Consider the following 26,338-nt stretch of genomic DNA (forward strand, 5'->3'; position numbering starts at 1 on the left):
CAAAAAATAGGGTTCTAATCAAGGGCGTCTATGAACCAAATCCAGAGCGTCTATGAACCAAATCCAGAGCTCAAACACCAGCTCCTTTTCAGTGTCCGGTTCTTTCAACCTTTTAGGGTAGAATAATGGTTTTTGCAGTGTCATGACACCAAGAGCAGATTACCATCACCGGTGAATTGGTTTAAAACTGCAAGCCACCAGAATGCCATGAATGTGTGCACGTAAAAGCAAGAAAACATCTGATACAGATTATTATTTTCGTTCCCAAAAAGTACAAGTTCATCCTCCTGAATGAACTTATTGAAAAATAAGCAGCAGCAACTTGCAACTCTTAACAGGCAACAATTCGAACTCTGATAATGATAAAATAGGACAAATGAGAGTCAAATGGTCACATGTTACCCAAGCAGGATAAGGTTTCAGATGAAGTTTCGAATATCCAGTGATTTGACATCAACCATCTCCTCATCCTTGAATTCCTCCCTACAGAAACACAGGATAATCCAAGGTCATGAGAACATAAAAGAAACCAATTGATAAGATCGGCGGATAGTATTCTGCAAATACAGTGACAACAAAACTCGACTAAGAGGGAGTATGCCATCATCATGCTGTGGCTGACACACAAAAGCAGTGATGCTAGAGATATTCTAAGTTAGAAAAAAGTAGGAAATTTCCATAGCCATGCCTAAAAGTCAGCTCAGAAGTCATGTCTACCTTTTCTTCTGAGTTTCCATTGCTTCAAGAGCTTCCTTCTTCAGCTCCTCCAACTGTGCTTTAGCTATTTTAAGTTCCAACCGTTCTTCATATTTAGGCAGATCTTCCTTTCGGATGCCTAGTCTGATTCACAGGCATGCATACAAAGTCACAACTCACAACACTACATGGCAAGCAAAGTATCAAGTGAACAGTATACACACCTTTATTGCATATTTAAACCATAAAGACAAGAATCAAGAATGGACGATACAAATGGAAGGCTTGTTCTAAAAGGTGGTTTCCCAGGCCTTAAATGCATATGCCTTTAGTAAAGAGGCCTGAGCAGCAAAGGCAGACACCTCCTTTGAAAATAATCAACCTCAAAGTATTTCCTTAAAAAGTAGTGTCCATTTGTTTCACAATAATACCCTTGAAAAAGGCCATTTCAAATACATTTCTGAGGACAATAAACAAGACAAATTAAATTAGAATAAAACAAATATTAAAAACAATCAAAGTGTTTTTTCATCTTATTGAAGAATTGATAAAGGCAATTTTTTCTCTTTCATTTATTATTTTAATTTGTCACAGGTTTCTTTGAATACTATAGCGCACAACATTTGCCAGAGCATGGGTGGTATTTTCTTTTTCCTTTTTGAGAAACAGAGCAGAGGAGGGTGGTCTTTGAAGCATAGTAAAAAATATCAGTCCTGGCAAAATTCCAGCTAGAAAAAATCTTGGGATAGTATAGGTTTTTCATTAAATATTGGAAAAATCTCGAGAGAATCTTGGAGAATAAAAGAATGGGAAAAAGTTGGAAAAAATAAGAAATATATGTAAAGCAAAGAAGCAATAAGACATGAATATAAATATAAACAGGAAAGAATATATGTTGAGCAAAAAAACAACAAAAAATGAATATAGATTCCCAAGATTTTCCCGACATTGTCATAATAAATTTAGATATCTGATATTTTCAAAATATCGTGAGATTTTGTCATTAAAATCATGTTTTGATTTTACAGCAATAATATTGCAATATTTTGAAATTATCGCTGATTTAATGCCACCAGGCACCAGGCAGACTTCAGCCACCTGATGGCCCACCATTTTTCAACCCTTCGGACATTGGGCAATCCAATTGGTAGCAAGGAGCAACCAGTCAACAGACTCAGCTTAAAAACATTTACTTACTGGCCAAGGAAGCTTGTACTGAACAATGCACATATTTATAGTCTGGATATTAAGATAAACTCAACTTCCACTGTTTTAAATGATCTATAGATTCTACCTAGAGGAACCAAAGGGCACAAGCAACATTTTTGTTTGTTTTCATCCTCATAAATTACCATCATAAGTCTGAACTGAACAATGCACAAATTTCGTTGTCTGGATATTAAGATGAACCAACTTTTGGAGCACTGTTTTTAGAAGATCTAAGGATTCCACCTAGAGGAACCAAGAGGCACAAGCAAAGTTTTTGTTTATTTTCATTCTTATCGAGTACCCTAGATGGCCATATATAATGAAATTTCACTTAAATCAAAGCTTGAAAATTTTCCATTGTGACAACCAATGCTTTTGTTCAACAAATTCAATTTAGGAACTTAGACATTCATTTGTAGACTGAATATGACGCAAATTTTCTTTTTTCCTTAATTTCTCCCTTGTCAATACTTCCATCTTAGTTTCGGTGTCATTAATTTATTCTGGGGACCCATCTGTTGTTTGTTATTCATTACGACCTAAGATAGTTAACAAAATTCTAACTGATGGAACTGCACTGATGATTTCTGTGTATTAAAAGAACAAAAAAGGAAACTCTACAATCCATTCAACTGTGCAGACTTACTTCTTGTTTATCTTATCAAACTCTGCCAATAGGAGTGCCATTCCATTCTTGTCAGACCTCAAAAGTGGCTTCTTGATTTCTTTCTCCACTTTTTCTAATGCTTCCATCATCATAGCCTCTGCACCAAGATCATCAGTGAGGCCTCTCCTGAACAAGAACATCCCGCCATTAGATTCTCATGTCAGTAAAACATTAGCTCTAAAATATGATTTCTTTTATTTTTTCCAGAAAGAAAAAATGGAAGAAACTAGGGATTTCAAAAAAATGGCTAAACACGGTCCTTATGGGGTGCCTACACTACAAGACTTCTAAATATCCAAAACAAAGTGTTTCCTTAAATGCTTGCAAAATTAAAGATGATATTTTACAATAAAAGATTATTACAAAACAGAAAGATGTGCAAATGCAGTCATTTTCCATGAGGCAATTGAGCAGAAATTCTGGAAAAGTAAAAGGATACATACTTCATTCGTATCTCCTTCAATGTCAACAGATATGTCCTGGCATCTGGTATACCTTGTGTCCGTGTCTGAATCGTGTAATTTATTCTTTGTGATTCAGAAAATAGGTTTGCCCTGAGTGGGAAAAGATATTGAAAACAAAATTATATCAAAGAAAGGAAAGATAATCGAAATCCTAGTATGTAACCAATACCAGCTAACAGGTTTATTAGACACCAAAAAAATGTTCAGAGATTTTCAGCATCAAACGGGCCTGCACAACTATGCTTATACTCCCAGGTAAGTCCCATATCAGGCCACAGTATAACTTTCTTTTGTCCAGAAAGATTATGCTAACAATGAAAACTAGGACTGAGAACCAAACCAGGTAGACTAGACAATAATGTTTTGGGCACCTAGCTTGGTTCCAGACAGGTCTGGTCAGATCCATTTCTGTGAGTTAGAACTAGTTTCAGACTAAACCAGAACTCAAATAGCCTAAACCAGATCTGATTAGTCAGGTTTAGTCTGCTATATCCAACCTATCTCCTATCTGCCTCACAATCTTATGATAATATCTGGAGATACTCCACCCAGGTCAGTTATAACCCAACCCAAATCCAATATGTTGACTCTCATAAACCTATTTTTTACTGCTTTTGCTACACAAAACTGCTTAAGAAACCAACTTGTATATCAATTAAAACCAATTTACTTGAACTTTTAATTTGAACCAATGTTGTCCGTGTGGTTACTTTTTAGAAAAAAGATATGACACACTCGTATAGTGAGGCGAGTGGGTATCGTATCTGTATCAAGTGTCATATCATACAAGCATGTATCGTACCATATTGTATGATACAGGGTGTATCGTAGCAGTCAAGATCATAAAAAGAAATATATAAAGTAAATTAAGGAGATAGTGTTGATTGTGTCCATGAAGTGTCATGGTGTGTCCGGTGCTGTATCTGGTGTCATGTGTCAATGCAGGACAGACATGCTAACTGAAATGCCTGTAAGACATAGAGGTCCTTAGGGCCCAATTGGGTCCCAGGACACAGGCGTGGGACTCTAAAGTCCCCTTTGGGACAAAACAATCCCTGTGCTTGCGTAACCTCACACACACACATACACAGCCACAAATATCATTCTAGGCAATTTCTCTGCGAGGTTTTTCTTGAGTTGTTTTCAAAATGTGGTTTTCTCAATTCTCAAAAAATCCTTGAGAAAATCTCAGATGATTTTAGAAACTTTAAAATGTGAAAAAAATTCAAAAGGATAAGAAATAATAGGTTTTAGCAGTAATTTTTTATGAAAGCATAAAGAGACAATTAGAAAAGTTTTTAAAACTAAAAAACAAAAAATAAGAAAATATATATGTCAAGTATTTACAGTAAGTTTTTAATTAAAATATCATGATATTTATTTTATATCCGATATTTTGAGAATATCACAATATTTTTGAACTATCGATGATATATATATATATATATATATATATATATATATATAATGTCATCCTAGTTTTATAAAACTCTCATTTTGTACCAAGTGTATCCGTGTTGTGTCCCTACCTGTGTTCTAGTTTGTACATAGAATGACCTCTTGCCTGAAATCAGCAAGAGATGAGAGATGATACTTACTTTTCTTTTACAGTCTTCATAACCTTCACATACTGCTCTACTGCAGCAGGATCATCTGGATCAATGGTTACTTTTTCTTTGCGGAGAACTCCCAAGGCCGTCTCAAACTTCTTCTTAACCTCAAAAAAGATGTTCTTCAACATCTCTTCCATAATATGCACAGCATATTAGATACATTAATAAGCATGATATAACTAGAATTTACTCACAGCAGACTCAACATGCTAACTGAATAATTACATACATGTTAAACTTGACCCATGCTGAGAATAACCAAGCACCTAAAACAATAAGCATCAAGCGGCAAACTTGAATAATAATATATTTGGGTTTATAAATGGGTAGGATTTGCTTTGTTCTAAATGCTAAAAGCAGGACAGTAATTCCATTGTTTAAGTTAGTAAAATCATGACACAATGGAAACTTTATTTGTCTAATATCAGGTCAACTAACAAGCTTTTGAAGGTTGTTAGCAGCCACAATATATTTAACTATGAGTCAAGTTGCCAATGAAGAACATTAGTGCATTTTGCTTACTGCTCAATTTTGTAAACAGATTGGTGTTTATATAATAAAAGTTCAAAATGATCATGCATCAAAAATTTCACATGAAGCAAATCACAGGATTCTATGAAATGATTCTTGGATTGAGCATCAAAATGAATTCCTGCATACTAAAATTTCAAGAATGTCACAATGTCACCCAGAAAGTTACTCCATGCACAAAGTGACCAAAATGACTAGGTAAACAATGTTGAGAAAGAGAGGCAAGCAGAGAAATTTCCAGGTTCAGAAAGCAGCTCACCATCGCCTTTCAAAACAGGCCGATCAGCTTCCTTGGAAAAGTGACAGACTGATATGAGATTTTCACGCTGCCATATGTTCTGTGCATCACACAACCGTGGACCCTAAAAGCAAATCAAGCACAATAAGCAAAAAAAATAATCAAGGGAACTACCAGGACACCCACCCATCTACTTAGCAATATCAGAATAACATTAGGGTGAAATAGTTTGACCTAGAAGGTAAAAGGCAGGAAGATACGAACAGAAGCATAAATTTTGCAGAAAAATTTGATTAATTAGTGAAAACCTGTTAAAATGTAAAACTGTACATATATGTATATATAATAATATTATATTATTATTATATATATATATATATAAATACATTTTTAATTTCTTTCTTTTCTGTATTTTTTTTCCTTTATTTTTATTTTTTGTCTTTATGTCATCTAGTTCAGTTTGAACTAGAATGACTGTTGCTAGTCAAGTCCTGTCCAAACTTGACTAGCAATAGAGCTGTTGGACTGACACAGTCCAACAGCTCTTAATAGAGCTGTTGGACTGTGCCCAACAGCTCTATTGAGTCCTCTTTCAGCTGTGTATATAAAGGGGTGCAGCCCCTCTTGTATTTCACTCCAATGCTTCTTAAGCAATTGGTTTTTCATATCAATAAAGAATACATTTTTATTTTTATTTTGTTTCCAGTTATACCCTTTTTAAGGGTTATGCTTTAGTGTCATTCTTGACACTTGCTCTTGTTAATCAAAGCTCGTGTTTCGAAGATCCCCATTTCATTTCATGGTATCAGAGCCGCGGAAGTACTAAATCTTGAGGAAAAGCTGCCTCGGTTTCCGTGCCCGTTTGCAAAAGTGTTCGCCACTTGAAGATAAGTGTTTTATCACTTCATTGGAGAAGATTTCACATCTTGTTGTATTGTTTTTTTTTTTTTCTTTCTTTCTCATTTTCCTTCTTGTTTCTCTTCTATTCCTATTCTTTCTCTCCTTGTAATCGATGGATGACAATGATAAAGTCACCATCATGCCTATGAAACTAAGCGATACGAACTATGTAACATGGGCTTCAATCATGAAGCACCATATATGGGGAAAAGGCTTATGGGGGATTGTGGATGGTTCCGATTCGGAACCTAAGCTATCTCTTACTAAAAAGGAGGGAGATAAAGACGTCCCTCTATCGGAAGAAGAGAAAATCAAGGCTATTGCCTCATACGAGAAGAAATGGAAAGAATGGAGAATATCTCATGCGAAGATAATGTCATGGCTTATCAATAGCGTTGACATTAAAAAATGCTCAAGTCTTGCCAAATTTGATCATGCCGATAAGGCATGGGAATACCTTAAGAATATGTATTCCCTTAAAGATATTGCACACGTGTGCAACCTCCAAGAAAAAGTTCGAATGATGACACAAGGAGACAAAACTATTCGTGAATATTACAATGGGTTGTCCGAACTTTGGGAAGAACTTTCCCTTTTAGAACCAAAGTGGCATTGTGCCGAAGACATCGAGCTTCGTCAGAAACAACTCGATGTTGAACATTTTTACCAGTTTATCACTGGATTAAGGCCGGAATTTGAAACCACTAAATCGGCCCTACTTCACCGGGGAAAAATTCCTTCTATTGTTGAAACTATTGAAGAGTTAACAATGGAAGAAAATCGTCTCCGGAAAGGTTCTTTAAAAATTGAAGATGATTCCGTTTTAGCCGTGTCTAGACCAGGGAATCATGTTCGATCATATAGGCCTCCTCACTTTAACCGACAAAATGGTGACTATGATAAGAAGAAAGTTATTTGTCATCACTGTCATGAACCGGGACACTACAGGCCACAATGTCCCAAACTTAAGGAGCTGAGAGAAAAAAGAGTTGTAATTGCTGGATCGGAGCCTAAAGATCAGGATGCACCAGTTTCCCTGGCCCAACTAATGGAGATCCTTCAGCCTCTCATCAAAGGTGCCTCTTCCTCATCTGAAGCTTCAACCGGCGCAGCAGCCTCATCTTTTTCTGATTTAGGTAAAATTTCTTGGCTTCTTGACTCTTGTGCATCTTTTCATATGACCCCAAATAATCAAAGTCTATCCAAATGTGTTAAAAATAAAACAAGTGTGTCAAAGGTCTTTACTGCTGATGGGACTTCTCTTGAAATAGAAGGAATAGGAGATTTTGAAAAAAATTATAAAACAAAAAAAATTTTTATTCCAGAAATTAGACATGTTCCCAAATTAAATTTAAATCTTTTATCTGTATCTCAAATTTCTGATTATGGGTGTAATATTTCTTTTTCTTCTCATGGTTGTTGGGTACAGGATCGCCAGTCAGGCAAGCTGATTGGGGAAGGCCATAGAGAAGGAGGACTCTATTACATGGATTTTTTGGAAATGCCGAAGAAAGCTTTTTGTTATAATATTCAAAAAATAGAGTTGGAACTGTGGCATAAGAGACTTGGTCACCCACATATAGCCAAAATCCAACATTTTCCAAATCTAGGGAAATTTTGTAACTCTGAATCATTTGATTGTAAAGATTGTATTCTCGGCAAAATGAAAAGATTGCCATTTCAGAACAGAACCTTTTTCTCTTCAAGACCACTTGAATTAATACACTCGGATGTTTGGGGTCCTGCACCAGTAATTTCTAAAGGAGGATTTGTTTACTATGTTATTTTTGTCGATGATTTCTCCCGACATACGTGGATGTACTTTCTCAAACATAAGTCTGAAGTATTTTCATACTTTCAAACTTTTCATAATATGGTTAAAAACAAATTTCAAAATGATATTACTATTTTTCGCACAGATTCAGGGGGAGAGTTTTTATCCACAGATTTTCAAAATTATCTTAAATTGCATGGCATCACACATCAAAGATCTTGTCCTTATACACCTCAACAAAATGGACTGGCAGAACGAAAACATCGCCATATTATAGAAACCACTAGAACTTTATTAATAGCAAATCAAGTCCCTAAAGACTTTTGGGCAGAAGCTGCCTTAACTGCCACCTATCTCATTAATAGGATGCCATCTTCTTCGTTACAAAATATCACTCCCATTGAAAAACTTATGAACATTTCTCCAGACTACTCTAGATTAAGAATATTTGGGTGCAAATGTTTCATATTTACTGACAAAAATGATAAACTTTCCCCTCGTGCGATTCCCTGTGCTTTTTTAGGATATGCTGAAAACCAGAAAGGTTATAGATGTTTTGACTTCAAAAATAATAAACTATATGTGTCTAGAAATGTTTTCTTTCTTGAAAAGGAGAGCTTCTTTGATTTTAGAAAATTAAAAGACGTCACTGAGTACTCCTTTTTGCTAGATCTAACATCAACATCTGATGAATATGACCTTGATTGTAACTTTGATGATGATCCAAGAATTATTGATCTTAATGTTGAAAATGAAGAAGTTCATAGAGATACTAGTATTCAATATTCCAGGCGACAAGAGTCTAATACTCCATGTGCACTTGAGAAATATTCTAACATTCCAACTAGACAATCATCCCGAATCTCGAGGCCTCCAGAAAAGTTTGTATCATACGAGTCTTTCTCACCCACATATAGGGCAGTTATTGCATTAATTCACTCATATGAAGAACCATCCACATATTTTCAAGCAAAAAATGATATCAAATGGATAGAAGCCATGAAAGTTGAATTAGATGCACTTGAAAAGGCTTCTACATGGAATATTCAAGATCTTCCTCCAGGGAAGAAAACTATAGGATGTCGATGGGTTTATAAAATTAAAACCAAGAGTGATGGTACTCTTGAAAGATATAAAGCCCGTTTAGTAGCCAAAGGTTATGCTCAAGAATATGGGATTGATTATGAAGAAACCTTTGCTCCGGTGGCTCGTATGACTACTGTCCGAACCTTAATTGCCTTAGCTTCTATCAAAAAATGGTCTATTTTTCAAATGGATGTCAAAAATGCTTTTTTAAATGGAAAGCTAGTTGAAGAAGTATATATGGAACCCCCTCCTGGTCTAAGTATTCCTAAGGGTAAAGTCCTTCGCTTAGAAAAAGCTCTTTATGGACTTAAACAAGCACCAAAAGCTTGGTATGATAGGTTTAGTCGTGTTATGATTGATATTGGTTTTCAATTCTGTTTAACTGACACTGCTTTGTTTATTAAGAATTCTGATGCAGGGATCATTGTGCTTCTTCTCTATGTGGATGATATGATCATCACCGGAAGCGATAAACAGGGAGTTGAAACAATCAAAACACTTCTTAAATCTCATTTTGAAATGACTGATTTGGGCTTGTTGAGATATTTTTTAGGCATTGAAGTTGCTTATTCTCCTAGAGGATATTTATTATCTCAGACTAAATTTGCTTTTGATATTGTTTTCAGGTCTGGTATTACTGATGATAAGAAAGTTGACACTCCAGAAGTTGTTAATGTTAAAATGAAGATTGATGATGGAGAACTTCTTGCAGACCCTACTCCTTACAGACAGCTTGTCGGGGCACTTTCCTATCTATCCATTACCAGACCAGATATAGCACATGCTGTTCATACAGCAAGTCAATTTCAACATGCTCCTACTTCTGTTCATATGGGAGCAGTCATGCGTATTATCAGATACATCAAGTCCTCTCTTTCACGAGGACTTTTCTTATCTTCCTCCTCTTCTCTTGATTTAATTGCATATACTAATGCTGATTGGGGAGGTGATCCCAATAACAGACACTCAACCACTGGCTTTTGTGTCTTTTTAGGGGAATCATTAATCTCGTGGAGGTGTAAAAAGCAGCAGAAGGTATCTCTCTCATCCACCGAAGCTGAATACAGAGCCATGGCAACCACGACCATGGAAGTAGTTTGGCTCCGACGACTGCTTGCTGACATGGGAGTTGAAGCAACAAAGGCTTCACAAATGTGTTGTGACAACAAAAGTGCGATCTACATTGCCAGTAACAGAACATTCCACGAACGCACCAAACACATCGAAATGGATTGTCACTACGTCAGAGAGGAATATCTACACGGGATAATTGATCTGCCATATGTCACTTCAGAATATCAGTTAGCAGACCTCTTTACAAAGCCTCTCGCTGCTCCCCGATTTCACTTTCTCTTAGACAAACTTTCGCTCATTGTACCGTAAGTTTGAGGGGGAGTGTTAAAATGTAAAACTGTACATATATGTATATATAATAATATTATATTATTATATATATATATATAAATACATTTTTAATTTCTTTCTTTTCTGTATTTTTTTTCCTTTATTTTTATTTTTTGTCTTTATGTCATCTAGTTCAGTTTGAACTAGAATGACTGTTGCTAGTCAAGTCCTGTCCAGACTTGACTAGCAATAGAGCTGTTGGACTGACACATTCCAACAGCTCTAAATAGAGCTGTTGGACTGTGCCCAACAGCTCTATTGAGTCCTCTTTCAGCTGTGTATATAAAGGGGTGCAGCCCCTCTTGTATTTCACTCCAATGCTTCTTAAGCAATTGGTTTTTCATATCAATAAAGAATACATTTTTATTTTTATTTTGTTTCCAGTTATACCCTTTTTAAGGGTTATGCTTTAGTGTCATTCTTGACACTTGCTCTTGTTAATCAAAGCTCGTGTTTCGAAGATCCCCATTTCATTTCAAAACCAACAACAGAAAACTTCAATAACTGAATAAGCTTGCAGAAATAGAAAAACAAATATGAATTTTTAAAGAAACACTTCCAAGCACCATAAAACCAAAACCAAAACCAAAGAAAAAAAGAAAAACCTTCAATTTGCTATAGGTCTCAGCTTATGGAAAATGAAGATTTGCAAGTTTTCTGACAAAGGCAATGCATGTTGGAATTGGAAAAACCATGGGCATATAGAAAGCACCAACAAATCCTCATAACCTTGTTTCCCAAAATCCACCTCTGAAACAAGAACCTAGGTGCTTTCAGAATCCACTTTCCAAGTCACTGCATGCATGCTTCCAAGGACATCGAAGAGAAGAACAGCACCTATGTAAGCTTGTTAAATGGGAAACATGCTACAAAAAGTAAAGACTTCTGAACCCATGCAAAATGAACTACAATTTCCATAGATAATTCAGTTTAAAGATAAAAATTGACCCATATACTATCATTCCTTTTAAAACAGAAGAAAATATTTTCTATTTTATAAATCTCAAAGTACCTTTAAATAATTCATTTTATAATTTCTGAGATGATTTAGGTTAGAAGTTTAATAACCACACTTGGCATGAGAATTTGCAGATCCACCATATTTTGTGATAATAGAAGTGTTAATTTCATGACAAATCGAAGCATTTTAATATTGATTGACTACGATTTTGTGAGAGAAAAATTAAATCAGAAGAGATAAAAACAAACACTATTACCTCTGGATATCAAGTGGCTGACATCTTTACTAGGAGATTTCTAATGTGAGCCATAAGAATTTGAAGGACGAGTTATACATCTTCAAGAATGATGTACAACTTGAAGGGCACGTTAAGAAGCAGCATCAAGGTATTTCCATAAATACCTAGGGTCAGCAAGGGTAGTTTGATTATTTTTATTTCTGGCATCTTGTTAGTGATTTAGTTAATTATTTGTTTTGTTTGGTGTTATTTGTGATGTATGTTATTATGGAAATGTTTGTAATATGTTCTTATGTATTACCCTTCTTTGTAATCTTACCCATTCAGGGTTTTATATGACTAAGGTCTTATGGAGTAGACCCCTCTCCACTAAAGAAATTTTATATGATAGGATCATAGTTGGCAAACTCGTGACTCAAAGTCGGATCACCCAACCCTTGATTCGCGAGTTAGTGGGTCGACTCGATAACTCGGACGAGTTAGGACTGCATTTTCTAGTGTTAAGATATGGAAAAAATCGAAATTCATATTGTATACGCACTAAATTTAGCACATGACATCAATGACTAAGCTATATAAGTATTCAACAATACATAATTGTTAATATTTATGATTTAGAAACATATAATTCTTTATAACAAGTATTCTTTTATGGGAATTATGCATTAAAATCACAAAATGCATGAAAAAAACACATAAAAGGCATGTGGATCGGCAGTCGTGAATCGGTGACCCAGTTGGGGTCCGATCCGAGTCGACTCGGACGATTCCCGAGTCGACTTGCCGGGTTTGTTAACTATGGATAGGATAGTTTTGATTCTTTTAGATTCTTCTCACTTCTTGCTTCACAAAGATTTTTTGAAAAATCCACACTTTTTCTTCTTGCTTCCCCACCACTTTTCAAGTCCTCTTCTCCTCTTAGTAAAGTTTGGATCTTCATGCAGAGGTATGATAGAAATCGCAATTTTTTTCTTTTCTAATGATAGTCAAGCCAGGGGTCGTTCCTAGTGGGACCCAAACCTTAGATGAATTACTTGATAAAGCAAACACATCTGAAATTCAAGCAAGTTGACAGTTTGACATGCACATGCGTGTGCACACATACACTCACACACATCTTCAAGTTATGAAATTCAAGCAAGTTGACATGAGTGGGAAACGCACACACACACATCTTCAAGTTATGAAATTCAAGCAAGTTGACATGAGAGTGAAACACACACACACACACACACACACACACACACACACACACACACACAGGGAGAGAGAGCATTCTACATCCCTCCCGAATTCTGTGAATTTTTTTTGTCTTAAAGAAAAATTTATCAAAATTAAAAGAGGAACCTGAAGTATCAACCTAAGCAAACAAGGAGAAACCCAACAGAAGATGATGAGCAAATTGATGAGGGCAAACGCTCATGCACTCACACAAACACATTAACACTTGAGCAAAAATGAGTTCAAAACATGATTACCGCTTTCCTTGCAAGTAGCTCACCAAAAATGAGTTCAAAACTTGATAACTGCTTTCCTCCCAAGTAGGCCACCAAGAAGTGAAGATCCACGAATGCCAATTCAGGGTTCAACTTCTCCCCTTATTTGGAATCCATCTTCAAAATATTCATCGACAACAAAATTCCCTTGGCATCGTATCTCCTTCACCTAGCCAAGCTAATATAATTGCTTCCTAAACAAAAGGTAAATGCATAGCAACACGCAAAACGCTCTCATCTTAGCTGCTTCAAAGATGATTTGCCAGCCTTTATTGATAAAGGTGAAGAGCTACTACCTGATATCTGAAACTGTTAGATTTAGAGTTTTTGATGTACACAATCCACAAGCCTATGGTTTTCTTATGGATGTCGTAAACATTTATAACATGAGTAAAAGAAATTGGTTGACCACGTACTGCTTTGCCCTTTGACCAATGCCTATGAAGGTAATTCACAAAATCCATATGATCCAAGTTCTATCTTTATCATGTTTAATCTTAAACCTGTGCATCCAACAATCTTCTAGTTTTCCCCATTTCAACTTGGTCATCAACATTTTTTAATTTCAAGCACTATGTAAAAACATCTTTATTCTTTGCTTTCTTTAAGCACCGGAAACACTCTAACAACTAAAACTAGTAACCATATGCCTTCCTCTAGGGGTTATTGCCCTTTGATTTCATATAGTTATCAAAAGATATACTTGTGTGCTGCAAGGAGAGATCGGGTGCAATCACTGACAGCCCTCCATCTTCTGAGGTACATCCTGTCAGCTGCCCAACAGAAGATGGAGGGCAGATCAGGTGCAGTGGCACACTAAAGTGTGCAATGTGATTGCACCTGATCTTCCGTCGTGCTGCAAGGGAGTTGCTACTGATGGATGTGCACAGAACCTAAGGACTTCACTCTTCCTTTAGAGAGAGAGTATCTGAATGAACACACTTCCCAGTTAGAAAATTGCATAGTGGACCAAAATTGCAAGTTTCCAACTTGTCCCACTTTTTTGGACGAGTTGCGACATGCAATGGATGGAAAGTGTGTATCGACCATCGTTTCTGGCGACTAGAGGGTTAATTATTTGAGGACTCGCAATGCCAAGACGCCGCACCAAAAGGTCTAATTTGTGTTTCTCGCACTTTCTTAAACATCCAATTGTCCAGAAACAGAGAATTTGCATTGCGGACAAAAAATGCAGCTTCACAACTTTTTTTAATATTTACACGGACCCAAAAACAAAGACCTAACCACGCTGGCTCTGCCTTCCGTACTTACGGTCACTGTCCTGGCAGCGTAAAACTCCATGAGTTACCCTTGCCTCCAAGGAGTCGCCATGCTTCGGCTTGCGCAGGGGTGACGCCCATGACATTTGAACCTAGAATGCCAGCCTGCCTAGCGGCCTAAGCCCCATCCCACTACGCCAAACCCGTTTGGGGCGCACCTTCCCAACTTGTTCCACTTTTCTGGATAAGTTCCAATTTGCAATGGATGAAACCTGTGCATTTGACTAGAGTTTTCGGCGATCGGAGGTTAAGTTTCTTGGACGGCTCACAATGTGAAGATGCTATGAGACGAACCAAAAACCCTAATTTTGTGTTTCTTGCGTTTGCATCAACCATAACCAGTTTTTCGCATACATCAAGCCAATGAAGAGGCAAACCATCCTTCATTCTTCTCAAAAATGCTTACCAAAAATAGGACCAAGAAGCAAAAATGAGAAACGATTTCTAATATGAAAGAAAACCCAAGAATTTCCAATCGAACACCGAAAACGATAGATCCACGTAAATTGGAGAAAAAATAACAAAAAAATGGGGAATGGAAAAGAGGTACCAATCTGGCGCGGTTCATAAGGCGAGATGCGTATGCCATTTCTAAAAGAGCTTCGATGATATCCTTCTTCCACGTCCTCCCGATCCCTTCTCTGTTTTTCTCTGCTCATCCACGCCCCCCTTTCAGTGATGAAACCGTATTTACAGACTGTCGCTTTACTCTGACCATCGACGGGTCGGATCTTTTCAGAACCGACCCGATACTTGACCCGACGGTAGGAAACATGAACCGTTACAGATGTCAACGAATCAGATTTTATCCGATATCCAAATTCGATTCCGTTTTTCATATCCGATTATAGTCGGAAGCAGATATGGTTTTGATTTTTTGTTACCGAGTCTGACAACTATTCAATTTTGCTGAATATTTGAATCTGTTTACATGTAAAAAAAGTGAATCGGGTAAGCTTTCATCCATTCAATTTGAATCTGTTTAGCCAACATCCGATTAGTAGGATCTAGTATTAGCTACATGGGATCCGAATCTGAACAGTTTACATCACTGATCGATTTATCTCTACAAATTTTCTTTTTAAACTTTTAACTAATATTTATAGCAAAATCCTTAAAAAGATTAAACCTCACTAATTATTGTATTGTAGTTTTTTTTTTTTTTTTTGCCTTTTTGGCGTTGGTAAATTTCGTTTGGTACAAGCCACTGCCTTGTTAGTATGATTTCTCCAAGAACCTACCAGACCTGCCTCAATAGGGTAGGGATCATCAGGACACCGAACAAAGGTAAATCAATATCAAGCAAATCAAAGTACTAACAGAAGCCAAAATATTATTTATAAACCCTTTCCAAAATGTATTGTTCATAAAAACAACAAAATATTATCAACAAAATCTGAGGCTTGGGGGAGGGCAATGTAACCCCCCTTCCTTAAAAGGAGCCATGATCAGGTCACATGGCACACTTTGAGTGTGCCTTAATTTGCACCTGGCTGCTCTCCATCTGTTTTTGGGCCCCACTCTATCAGATAAAGATGAAGGGCACCAATTGCAGCGGCACACTCAAAGTGTGCCATGTGATGGCACTTACTCCTGACTCTCTTAAAAGGGCAAACACTGAACACCTGAAACACAATAACCACACCTCGAGACTGTCCATGCAAAAATATATACGTGGATAGGTGATCAGGATGTGTACTTTACAAAGTACACATGTCACATAAAATACAGACAATCACTATAAGAATACAAAACAGAGAAAATTGCTACACGTGTGAAGATTTTCTGTAGTTTATATGGTCGGCCTGATCACTAGATCAGATATGTTGATTATGAGGTAAGGAAAATACCAAGGTGGTTGTTTCTAGAGAGAGAGAGCATATGCATTTTCAATTTTCACACCCTCTCTAAGGAATAAACTGTTGGATTTTTAGATCAGATCGGGTCTAACCTAGATGTGACCCATGTTGACATGGGCACATCAAGGGACAACACGGTGGCTGTGGCTTTTTAGTTTTATGGAGGCTATGTCTGAAGGATAGTTATGTAAATACAAAGAGATCACATCATTGTTGATGAATGTGATCATAACCTCTCACCAATCTCCCACTAAGTAGGCCACCATGGGAGCTTGATGAGAGCAACATGTTGGAGAACGTCAACAACACACTTTCACCGAAGCTTCGTTTCAATCGACCATGGCCGCTTCCGGTAAGTGGCATTCACCCGGGCTATTTATGTTAACATTGGGTTACGGGCACACATGCCAGCGTCCATGCTGGGCTCACTAAAAGAGTCTTCTCCTTCATTGGACTCTTGTCTCAATTGGGAAGCCAAGAGTGAGGCGGGAGGCATTGGTCGATGTCCCACCTCGCAGAGACTGGCGCTGCTGGCGAGCAAGGTCACCAAAAACTGGATCGTCGTCGACGTCTTTCATTTTTCCTTTCTTTTTGTTTATTTTTAGTCTTATAGTTTTCACCTCCGCAACCACCGACGGATGACTGAGGCTGATGGTGGCTGACTGCCATCGATCGACCATCGCTTTCAGCTGACCCTCGTCGTTGGCAACTGAGGTCGACCGTCGGTGGTGATTGCTGGTGGCAAAGGCAGTAAACCCACCCCCTTCCAAAGTTGCAGTCATCGTCGGCTGGCGGTTTTCACCAGTGATGGCTGCCAACGACAGAAGACAAGGGGAGGGGGAGGGGCGTAACCATCACTTAAAAAAAATGTGTTTCGGGGGGGGGGGGGGGGGTCACTATAGCATTGTAGCTACAGTGAACCCCAATTTGGGCCCGAACCCATTAGCAGGTTTGAGGTTGAACCGGTTGGACCCAGTCTTGCACCCATACCCATTTTGGGGTTCCAGGTGGACTGGGTCTGATGCCGACTTGGAGGACCCCATGCAAGGTTTTGGGTCTGAGCCCGACCTGATAGGATCTGGTCCAGGACTCAGACCCATTACTGAGTTTCCAGTTGGACCGAATTTGTGTCTAAACCAGCCAGACATGGTCCAGGATTCAGACTTGTTTCGAGGTTTCGGGTGGACTAGGTCTGACCCTTAACTGGTTGGACCCGATCCTAGACCTTTTTTAGAGGTTTCGGGTGGACTAGGTCTGACCCTTAACTGGTTGGACCCGATCCTAGACCTTTTTTAGGGGTTTCGGGTGGACCAAGTTTGTCTCGGTCGGACCCAGTCCTGGAACCAGACTCGTTTTTTGTGGTTTCAGGTGGACCAGGTTGGTGCTCAACCCGACTGGACTCAGTCCAGGCCCCGGACCTAGTATTTGGGTTTTCAGGTACACTAGGTTTGTCCTTGACCCAGTACAACCTGATTCAGGACCCGGACTCATTACTGGGTTTTGGGTGGACCAGAGCCCTGGGTCGGATCAAGTGTAGAGTTAGACCTTGTTAACCCATTACAAAACAAAGCTGGTTCAGGAATCAATTTGGGCATCCCTGGACAAATTTTGGGCCTTTAATGACCGATACAGGGCTTTTTGACACCGGTTAAGGGTCTTTAAGGACCTATTCAAGTTGTTTTAAGACCCAATCCTGGGTATTACTTGTAAAAACATTCATTTATCATTTCTCTCATACTTTTATATGGTATTTTTATCATGGATGGTGACTTAATAATGATATTATGTTTATTTCATGTCATTTTCTACTTGTCGATCAGATTTAAGCATGAGATTATGACATACTTTGCAATATGAATATACTTAAAGTAAAATATCTTGATTAACTCACTCTTGCAATAACCAAAGTGATTTGAGTTATGTTGATTAAAGGTTCCTTGAACCGCGTTGAGATTGAAATTAATTATTGCAATTGTGTGTGACTTTATGAAGCAATGAGTATACACAAAGGCAGGCTATTGAGTTTCAAACGCACAAAGAGTATAATAGTAGGTATGTATACCAGCCTATGAATCATGTTCGTACTCAAAGGTACAATATCGAATTGCTTTTAGTTGTATGATCTACTAGTTTTACCAATTAAGTGTTCATTTTTTTAGAATTGAGGAGACAAAGCAGTTCTGAGTATTATTGTTTTCACCAAAGTCGAACGATAATGACTCTATTATGCTTACCTTAAAAAAGGTGAATACTAAAATATTTCATGTTTGCCTTTTCGATATGAATCTCATATAAAGCAATTAATCAACTCGTACAAAAAATAGCACAGACGATCTGGAGGCTAACTATGAGAAGTTGGAGCGTTCAATTAGGCTTAGCCTATTACTTTCATAATCACGAACGGTTAAGAATATTAGAGGCGTCAGTGAAGAAATTTTTGAAAGTCATTGAGGCAGAAATCATTGCTTTATATATATGGGACTTTATCTCAGGCCATATAGATAAAAAAAACTTCATTTTGGGTCATGGTAGTGTGGACTCTATTAAAAGACTACTAAAGATCTTTTGTGATAATGAAGTTGTGTATTTCTCTAATAACAACAAGTGTCTCACTTCATGTAGACACATGGAGTTAAAGTAATTTGTTGTTAAACAAATAACAAATAACAAATAATTATTTAGTGTGTATTGATACAATCAACACACAGAAAATGATTGTGGATCCTCTTACTAAAGGGTTAGCACCGGGATTGTATTTTCAACATGTAATTGGGATGAGTCTATTTGATTTTTTGTGATGTACGATAATACATTATGGTTTTATGTGATCACATTTCTGGAACTAAATTGATTCTCTATATTTTGTACATTATTGATTATGTGTAACGTGGCTCACATTTGTGAAGAGAGAATAACAGAAAAACAATATTAAAATGATCAAATAAAATGGATTAGAAACCAACGTGTTCATAAAAGTACTCTTAACATGCTAAACACTTAAAATAAATAATATTATAGTACATCAAAATATGACATCTCATATAAAAATGTTCATCTTTATAACCCGTATAATCCATTCTTGTGATTCAGTATAACATGTGAACCCACATGAAAATTGAATCACGATAACAGTAAAGAACCTCAATAATGTATTTTTTCGTGTCAATGGATCAAGTGACATTTTTGGATCGGATCAGATCCAACCTAGATATGACCCGTATTAACATGAGCACATCAAAGGACAACATGGTGGCCATGACTTTTCAGTTTTATAGAGGTTATGGTCGTAGGACAGTAGTTATGTAAATATAAAGAGATCACATAATTGTCCATGAATGTGAGCATAACTTTCCATAAATCCCCTACTATAAGTGGGCCACCATGGGAGCTTGATGAGAGCAACGTGTGTGTCATACCGGTTTCTCTGAAACCTTGGCGTTCAAGGGTCCTACTCAACTCTCGACATAACAGCCTGGGTTATCGAGGGTGTCAACTGGTTGAGGGGAATGCTAACAACCCACTTCCACCGAAGCTTCGTTCGAATCGTTTATGACCGCTTCCGATAAGTGGTGTTCCCCTGGCCATTTATGCTAACATAAACTTGACCCCCATGACTCTTTGGAGGTGTGCTTTATGGATTATCTTATAATAGAGAAGCTTACAGAAATCAATGCTGGGCTTGCAACAATGGCTGCCAATGTTGCTGCCATGAACATCAGCCAGAATGTGAGGTTCAGAATACAGCTATAGAAGGTAGTGCTGATCTTGTCTAGATTCTTTATCAAAAATGTTGTTTCCCGGACAATGGTTAAGATCAGTGCTATATGAACGCACTGTGAATGAGAAAGCAATCTGTATCTCTAGACTATTCATCATTAGTAAATAGAGAAAATGAGGTAAAAAATATCGTATGTCTAATATGATAAAGCAGTTAAAAACCTGAACTAAATTGCACGCTTGTTGAAGTTTCCCAAAGTCTACAAACACAACTTCAACACCTGAACCAAAAAGATATTAGATTGAGAAGAGTACCGCTAATACATCTAACAAAGTTTTTAATTCTATGTAATGTCTAGAGGGGTATATACAGTTACCAGCAAGACCTGTCATATAGAGAAAATCAGCTCCAAGAAGTTACCACACAATCTTAGGGGTCTCTAGAAAAGAATAGGTATAATGTGGCGATAGAGCTTTGAAGATTCCTGAGTAGTAAACTATGTTGTTGTAGACACCCATCGGTGCAGTTAGATGCAAACCAAGCAAGCATGATAGTGGAGAAGGGGAAGTTAACTCTGCTTGTTCTGTATTTCTGGAACAGGAATGGGGCAACAAGAATGACAACACAAAGGAGTGCAACATGTTCTGTCAATCATACAAAGAGAGAGAGAGAGAGAGTTAGTATCCAAGTTGCATGAAAACCTACAGAGATTAAAAACCAACCAACGAAAATCTTTAGATAATGTAGTGCTAGTCTTGATCTTTGAAGATCTGGTTTGGATACCCTAAACGCTAGAAAGTACTGCCAGTAAAAATGCCAAAAAGTAAGCACATGAACAAGTATTTCTTACTATCATGTTCATTATTAACATAAGGTTAATCTATTTCAGTGTTTGATTATGCAATGTAGCAAAAATAGTTGAAAAAGAGAAGTCAGTTGTAAGATATTGCAAGAGTATGTGCTTCATCGCCAATAACGTGCATGCAGCAAGCAAGACAAAGAAGATTAGAAACAAGATCACCGCACATTTCACAAGTGTGGAATCAGAATTTCTTGGGAAGATCCAATATGGATTTGGATATACAGTACATGGATCTATAATATGGATCAGATTTTATTCAAATGACAGAAAATCCGACCCATTTAGCATTTCTAATACCAGAAATCTAAATCTGCTTTATATTAGTTCCGGTTTGTTTAGGTCTAATTCTAAATATGATGTGAAAATTGGGTCTAATTAAAACTCCATATATTAAATATGACAAGATCATACCAAAGACGAGGCCAGACCCAACCCGTATTGGGTAGGTTTTTGTGCAGTTTTTAGACTTCACTTAAGTAAGGGTCTGATGAGACCTACCTGACCAAACCAAGTTACACTCATAAATAATAGAATTCAAAATATGAGTATATAGTTCATGTTAGGATAGATCAAATATTGGTTCTAACTTTTGAATTGTGGGTAGGTTTCAGATCTGAACTCAATATGGGCCTTGTTATATTCAATAAGTTTACACTACAAGAAACTTGTGGATTAGCGACGACCGAAATCTGTCGCTAATCCATCGCTGAACTGTTTAGCGATAAATTAGCGTCAGATTAGCGACGGATAACTTTCATCGCGAATTTTTCGATGCTAAGTAGTGTCAGAACTTATCTGCCGCTAATTTCATCGCTAATTTGCGACAGATTAGCGACGGATATAATCCATGGCGAGTCCTTCGCTATTTTAAATTAGCGATGGATAATATCCGTTGTCGTTAAATTTTAAAAAAAAGAAAAAAAAATTTGCTCGCTGTCGGCATGTTCAGGGAGCAATTTTTTTTGCACAGAACCGGCTCGTTCCGATGTCGGAATGCTCTTCCGCAGCGAGCCAGTCACGACAGGAGAAGGGGTCGTAGTGGAGACGGGATCCGATGAGGGAGAGGCGGGACGGGCGATGAAGATTGGCGAGGGGCACCGCCGGGAGGAGCGGTCAAGGCAGGCGGCGTAGTTAGGGTTGACGGGGGAGAACTTGCAGGAGGCATCGGGCTGGACGACGACGCGGAGGATGGAGGTGTCGTTGGTGCCCGAGCAGGAGGAGACGAGGACAGAGGGATCGCTGCAGAGCGGCACACAATCTGAGATGGAGCATGGTCGGTAAGAATGTTGGCATTAACGGCGATGATGTAGGCCATGGTGAGGAACGTGGCCATCCCCGCCCTGATCTTGGTGGTGAAGTTGGACCTGCGCTCCTCGAGCTTGAAGTAGCGGCCCACCTTGCTCCTGCCCACGTCGTGGTTCAGCCGGCTCAACTCCCTCTTCCAACTACCCTCTGTGGTGCGAGAAGTCGTTGTGCGTCGTCAGAGGAAGGGCGGGACTTCTGGCGTCTTGAGAAGTGCCTCAGGTGGGGATGGTTTAAATCGAACGGGAGGAGGGGAAAACAGAGGGAGAAAAAATTCTTGAACGAGGGGAGGGAAAATTTCGTGCCTCAAATGGGACGGTTTAAATCGAAAATTAGCGAGGAAATTTTTTTGTCCCTAATCCGTCGCTAATTAGCATTTTTTGTAGTGTTTTGGCGACAAAAAAATATTGTCGCTAATCCATCGCTAATTAGCGACGGATTTAGCGACAAAGATATTTTCGTCGCTAATTTTGCAAATATTTCAAATGTTAGCGACAAATAATTTTCGCTCGCTAATCTGTCGCAAATTTGCGATTAAAAAAAATCGTTGCAAATTTTCGTCGCTAATTAGCATTTTTCTTGTAGTGTTATATTCTTTCGTTATGCTACATTATTCTGTTATAGTGTATAAGGCATAGTTGTATAAAGAATTATATTATTATCATTGCAAAAAGTTCTAAACTTATAGTTATATTTATCTCTTTTATTAGATCTAATAACTTAAATTTTTTTTCGTAATAATCCTTAAACTTTTTTAGAGCTTCAATTTTTTTAGAGATTAGGTATATATAATTTAAGTAGTCATTTATAAATGTGCTGAAATATGATTTCTTTTCATGTATTTCTACTGTTAAGGTTCATATACTGTGTGTACTCACATGATCTACTTTCCTTTAAAAAAAAATTTAATCATTTTACCTTACATGCATGTATCACATCTTCATTCGAACGTCGTCCGATATAAGTAGTCCGCCAAGTAATCGAAGGACAGCAGCAATTTGAGAGCATCTATGTAATTACCTCCCCCACTGTATTTCCTTAAATCCTCATGCCCCCCCTCACCCCCCCCCCCCCCCCCCCCCCCCTCAAAGCTACTCCTGGCGTGGGGGGTGCACCCCCCTTTTACCGGCCCTACAGGTAGTAGTACCCGCACCCTGGATGATGCCTGCCCCACTTTTAGCTGCAGAGCGTGTTGTTCGGCCAACTGTGAGAGGGGCCCGGGCCACTTCAGCCCAGCGACTCTTCTTACGTCCAACTCTGGGTGGAGAAGGTGGCTGAGGAGGGGGCGGCATATCTTCACCTCCTTTCTCAACGTCAGCTGCCCCAGAGGAACCTTCATCAGAATTTCTTTCCTCTGTTTCAGTGGGAATTTCAGGAAGTTCTGGACCACCTGCTGTTGCCAAGAGGTGGCGAAAAGAACTCGCCTGCTTTGTATCAGCGATCCCAAGAAGATAGTTGAACTTCCTACCTATAAAATCAAAAATATGCGCCTTGTTCTCTGGCGCGTTGATGACGTTAATAACATGCTCATTCTGAACGTGCATTTCATAAATATCTTGCACCTTCTTCAGCAAAGTGTCACTTGTCTCCTCAGCCAGTACCCCCCTGTCATGACAATCACGAAGGTACGTCTCCACACACCTCTTATTGAATTCAAATTCACTCATCTCCGGAACTGATGTCGGCAGACGATACTTCCTGGTAACATTCTGCAATGCACGCTCCTTCTCCTCACGGAGCGCGTTAACTTGCCGCATTAAATCTGCAATGCGGTTGTCAAAATCAAGGCGCACAGCCTTGATTTCCTGTTGGCAGTCCTGACGCATGACGTTATAGGATGAAAGCAACGCCTGCTGTGCGACAGTAAACCCTACTGACGTTCGCTTCTCAAAACGCAACGTCCTCTGCCTCTCACGCACTGCATTAGTCCCAGTTGGTGTGCACAACCAATCACAAAACACGATAAACCCGCGGATGGTACAGGATCTGGCCTCAGTGAAGAAGCCATGGACCACACCAAGAGAAACGTATACAGAACGCTGCTCCTCATCTGCAATGGAGGAAATGATACGAATCTTGTTGATGAAGGTTTTGACAGGTAGGGGAAGTGCAAGTATTGCAGCAGAAGTCCAACGGTCGATGGGAAATCCATGGACAGTCAAGGGGGCCAAAGCTGCAGCAAGTTCAATCTCAAGATTGGCGGGTGCCAGTGGATCAACACCTGCAAAGGGGTGGCGCGGCGGTGGAGGTGGAACGGCGGCCATAACTGTAAGCGAGCAGCCTACCTGTACCTGCAACACACAACAGACAACAAAGGAATCGTAATGGGGTGCGACCACAAAGAGTGTGAGCAATTCCAGCCGAAGGAATCCCTCACTTGTGGCGCGTCTCTAACTCTAACCAGAATGCTCACAATGTGAAGATGCTATGAGACGAACCAAAAACCCTAATTTTGTGTTTCTTGCGTTTGCATCAACCATAACCATTTTTTCGCATACATCAAGCCAATGAAGAGGCAAACCATCCTTCATTCTTCTCATAAATGCATACCAAAAATAGGACAAATAAGCAAAAATGAGAAACGGTTTCTAATATGAAAGAAAACCCAAGAATTTCCAATCGAACACCGAAAACGATAGATCCACGTAAATTGGAGAAAAATTAGCAAAAAAAAAAAGAACAAAGGGGGAATGGAAAGGAGGTACCGATCTGGCGCGGTTCAGAAGGCGAGATGCGTATGCCATTTCTGAAAGAGCTTCGATGATATCCTTCTTCCTCGTCCTCCCGATCCTTTCTCTGCTCATCCACGCCCTCCTTCCAGTGATGAAACCGTATTTAAGACCGTCGCTTTACTCTGTCCATCGACGGGTTGGATCTTTTCAGAACCGACCCGATACGTGACCCGACGGTAGGAAACCTGAACCGTTTTTAGGGATGTCAACGAATCGGATTTTATCCGATATCCTACAAAATTCGATTCCGTTTTCCATATCCGATTATAGTCGGAAGCAGATATGGTTTTGATTTTTTGTTACCGAGTCTGACAAGTATTCAATTTGATGAATATTTGAATCTGTTTACATGTCAAAAAGTGAATCTGGTAAGAGCTTTCATCCTTCCAATTTGAATCTGTTTAGCCAACATCCGATTAGTCGGATCTAGTATTAGCTACATCACATCCGAATCTGAACAGTTTACATCACTGATCGATTAGTTGGATCTAGTATTAGCAATCCCATCATGCATCTTTGGGTCCCACCCATAGTCTCCCCTACTGCGTGTTTGGTGGATCCTGGTCAGCTTCGCTCCATGATCTGGGTCCTTGCCTTTGGATCCGACTCGCAGTTTACCCTACTACATGTCTGGTGGATCCAGGTCAGCTTCAAACCATGATCTTAGTCCGCATATTTGGATTCGACCCACAGTCTCCCCTACTGTTTGTCTGGATGATCCAGGTCAACTTCGGTTCACAATTTGGGTCCACATCTTTGAATCCTACCCACAGTCTCTCCTACTACGTGTCTGGTGGATCTAGTTTTTATCTGATCCATGATCCAGGTTCTCATCTTTGGATCTGACCTGCAGTCTCCCATACTACCTATTTGGTGGATCCGGTTTAGCTCCAGTCAACGATATGGGTCCACATCTTTAGATTCGACACGCAGTCTCCAATACTGCATCTCTAGTGAATCCGGGTCAGCTCCGATCTACAATCTGAATCCACATCTTTGGAACTAACCCGCAGTCTCTCCTACTGCGTGTTTGGTGGGCCCGAGTGTACCCCTTCTGCTGGACCCTAGGTGTGCCCGACCCGAACCCACCTAGTTGTGGGGTGACATTAGCCCTCATATGTTGTACGAGGAGAGCGCGGGCAACTTGCTCTTCATGTCAAATGATGGTTTCGCTCCTTTAATTCTATTACTTAACATAAATGCCCTCCTTTGTTTCCACAACACACCACCCAAGGAGCCGGGTCAACGGATCGAGCAGGCGCTTGACTAATCTGGGTCTGGACCTGAATTGGACCTCAAGGAACTCTT

At 38.9% G+C, this 26,338-nt stretch overlaps 1 protein-coding gene across 2 annotated transcripts; it reads right to left on the reverse strand.

The window, feature by feature from the left end:
• Nucleotides 1-203: 203 nt before the first annotated feature.
• LOC149848421 (putative ATP synthase 24 kDa subunit, mitochondrial) lies at nucleotides 204-25,108 on the reverse strand. 2 transcript variants are annotated; one of them, XM_089995293.1, is made up of 7 exons: nucleotides 25,004-25,108; nucleotides 5,440-5,542; nucleotides 4,635-4,779; nucleotides 3,016-3,126; nucleotides 2,552-2,698; nucleotides 718-840; nucleotides 204-483 (listed from the first exon to the last, which is right to left on the reverse strand). In XM_089995293.1, exons 1-7 carry the CDS (start codon nucleotides 25,100-25,102, stop codon nucleotides 420-422), a joined length of 792 nt encoding a protein of 263 aa, XP_089851419.1. In that variant the 5' UTR covers nucleotides 25,103-25,108; the 3' UTR covers nucleotides 204-419. The 2 variants fall into 2 exon arrangements, with proteins under 2 accessions (XP_089851419.1, XP_089851428.1); XM_089995302.1 differs by lacking the exon at nucleotides 25,004-25,108 and adding an exon at nucleotides 15,108-15,233.
• Between the last annotated feature and the right edge of the window lie 1,230 nt (nucleotides 25,109-26,338).

This window comes from Nuphar pumila, chromosome 1 (genome assembly GCF_984573655.1).
Source record: "Nuphar pumila chromosome 1, dmNupPumi1.hap1.1, whole genome shotgun sequence".
In the NCBI taxonomy this organism is placed as follows: Eukaryota; Viridiplantae; Streptophyta; class Magnoliopsida; order Nymphaeales; family Nymphaeaceae; genus Nuphar; species Nuphar pumila.

Excerpts from the sequence above, each read along its gene's own strand:
- LOC149848421 (XM_089995293.1), bottom strand. The coding sequence starts at position 25,102 with ATGAGCAGAGAAAGGATCGGGAGGACGAGGAAGAAGGATATCATCGAA. Across the intron at positions 5,543-25,003 it reads TTCTGAACCGCGCCAGATCG|GGTCCACGGTTGTGTGATGC; the intron begins GTACCTCCTTTC and ends ATTTGCTTTTAG. Across the intron at positions 841-2,551 it reads TTTGATAAGATAAACAAGAA|ACTAGGCATCCGAAAGGAAG; the intron begins GTAAGTCTGCAC and ends CCTGTGAATCAG.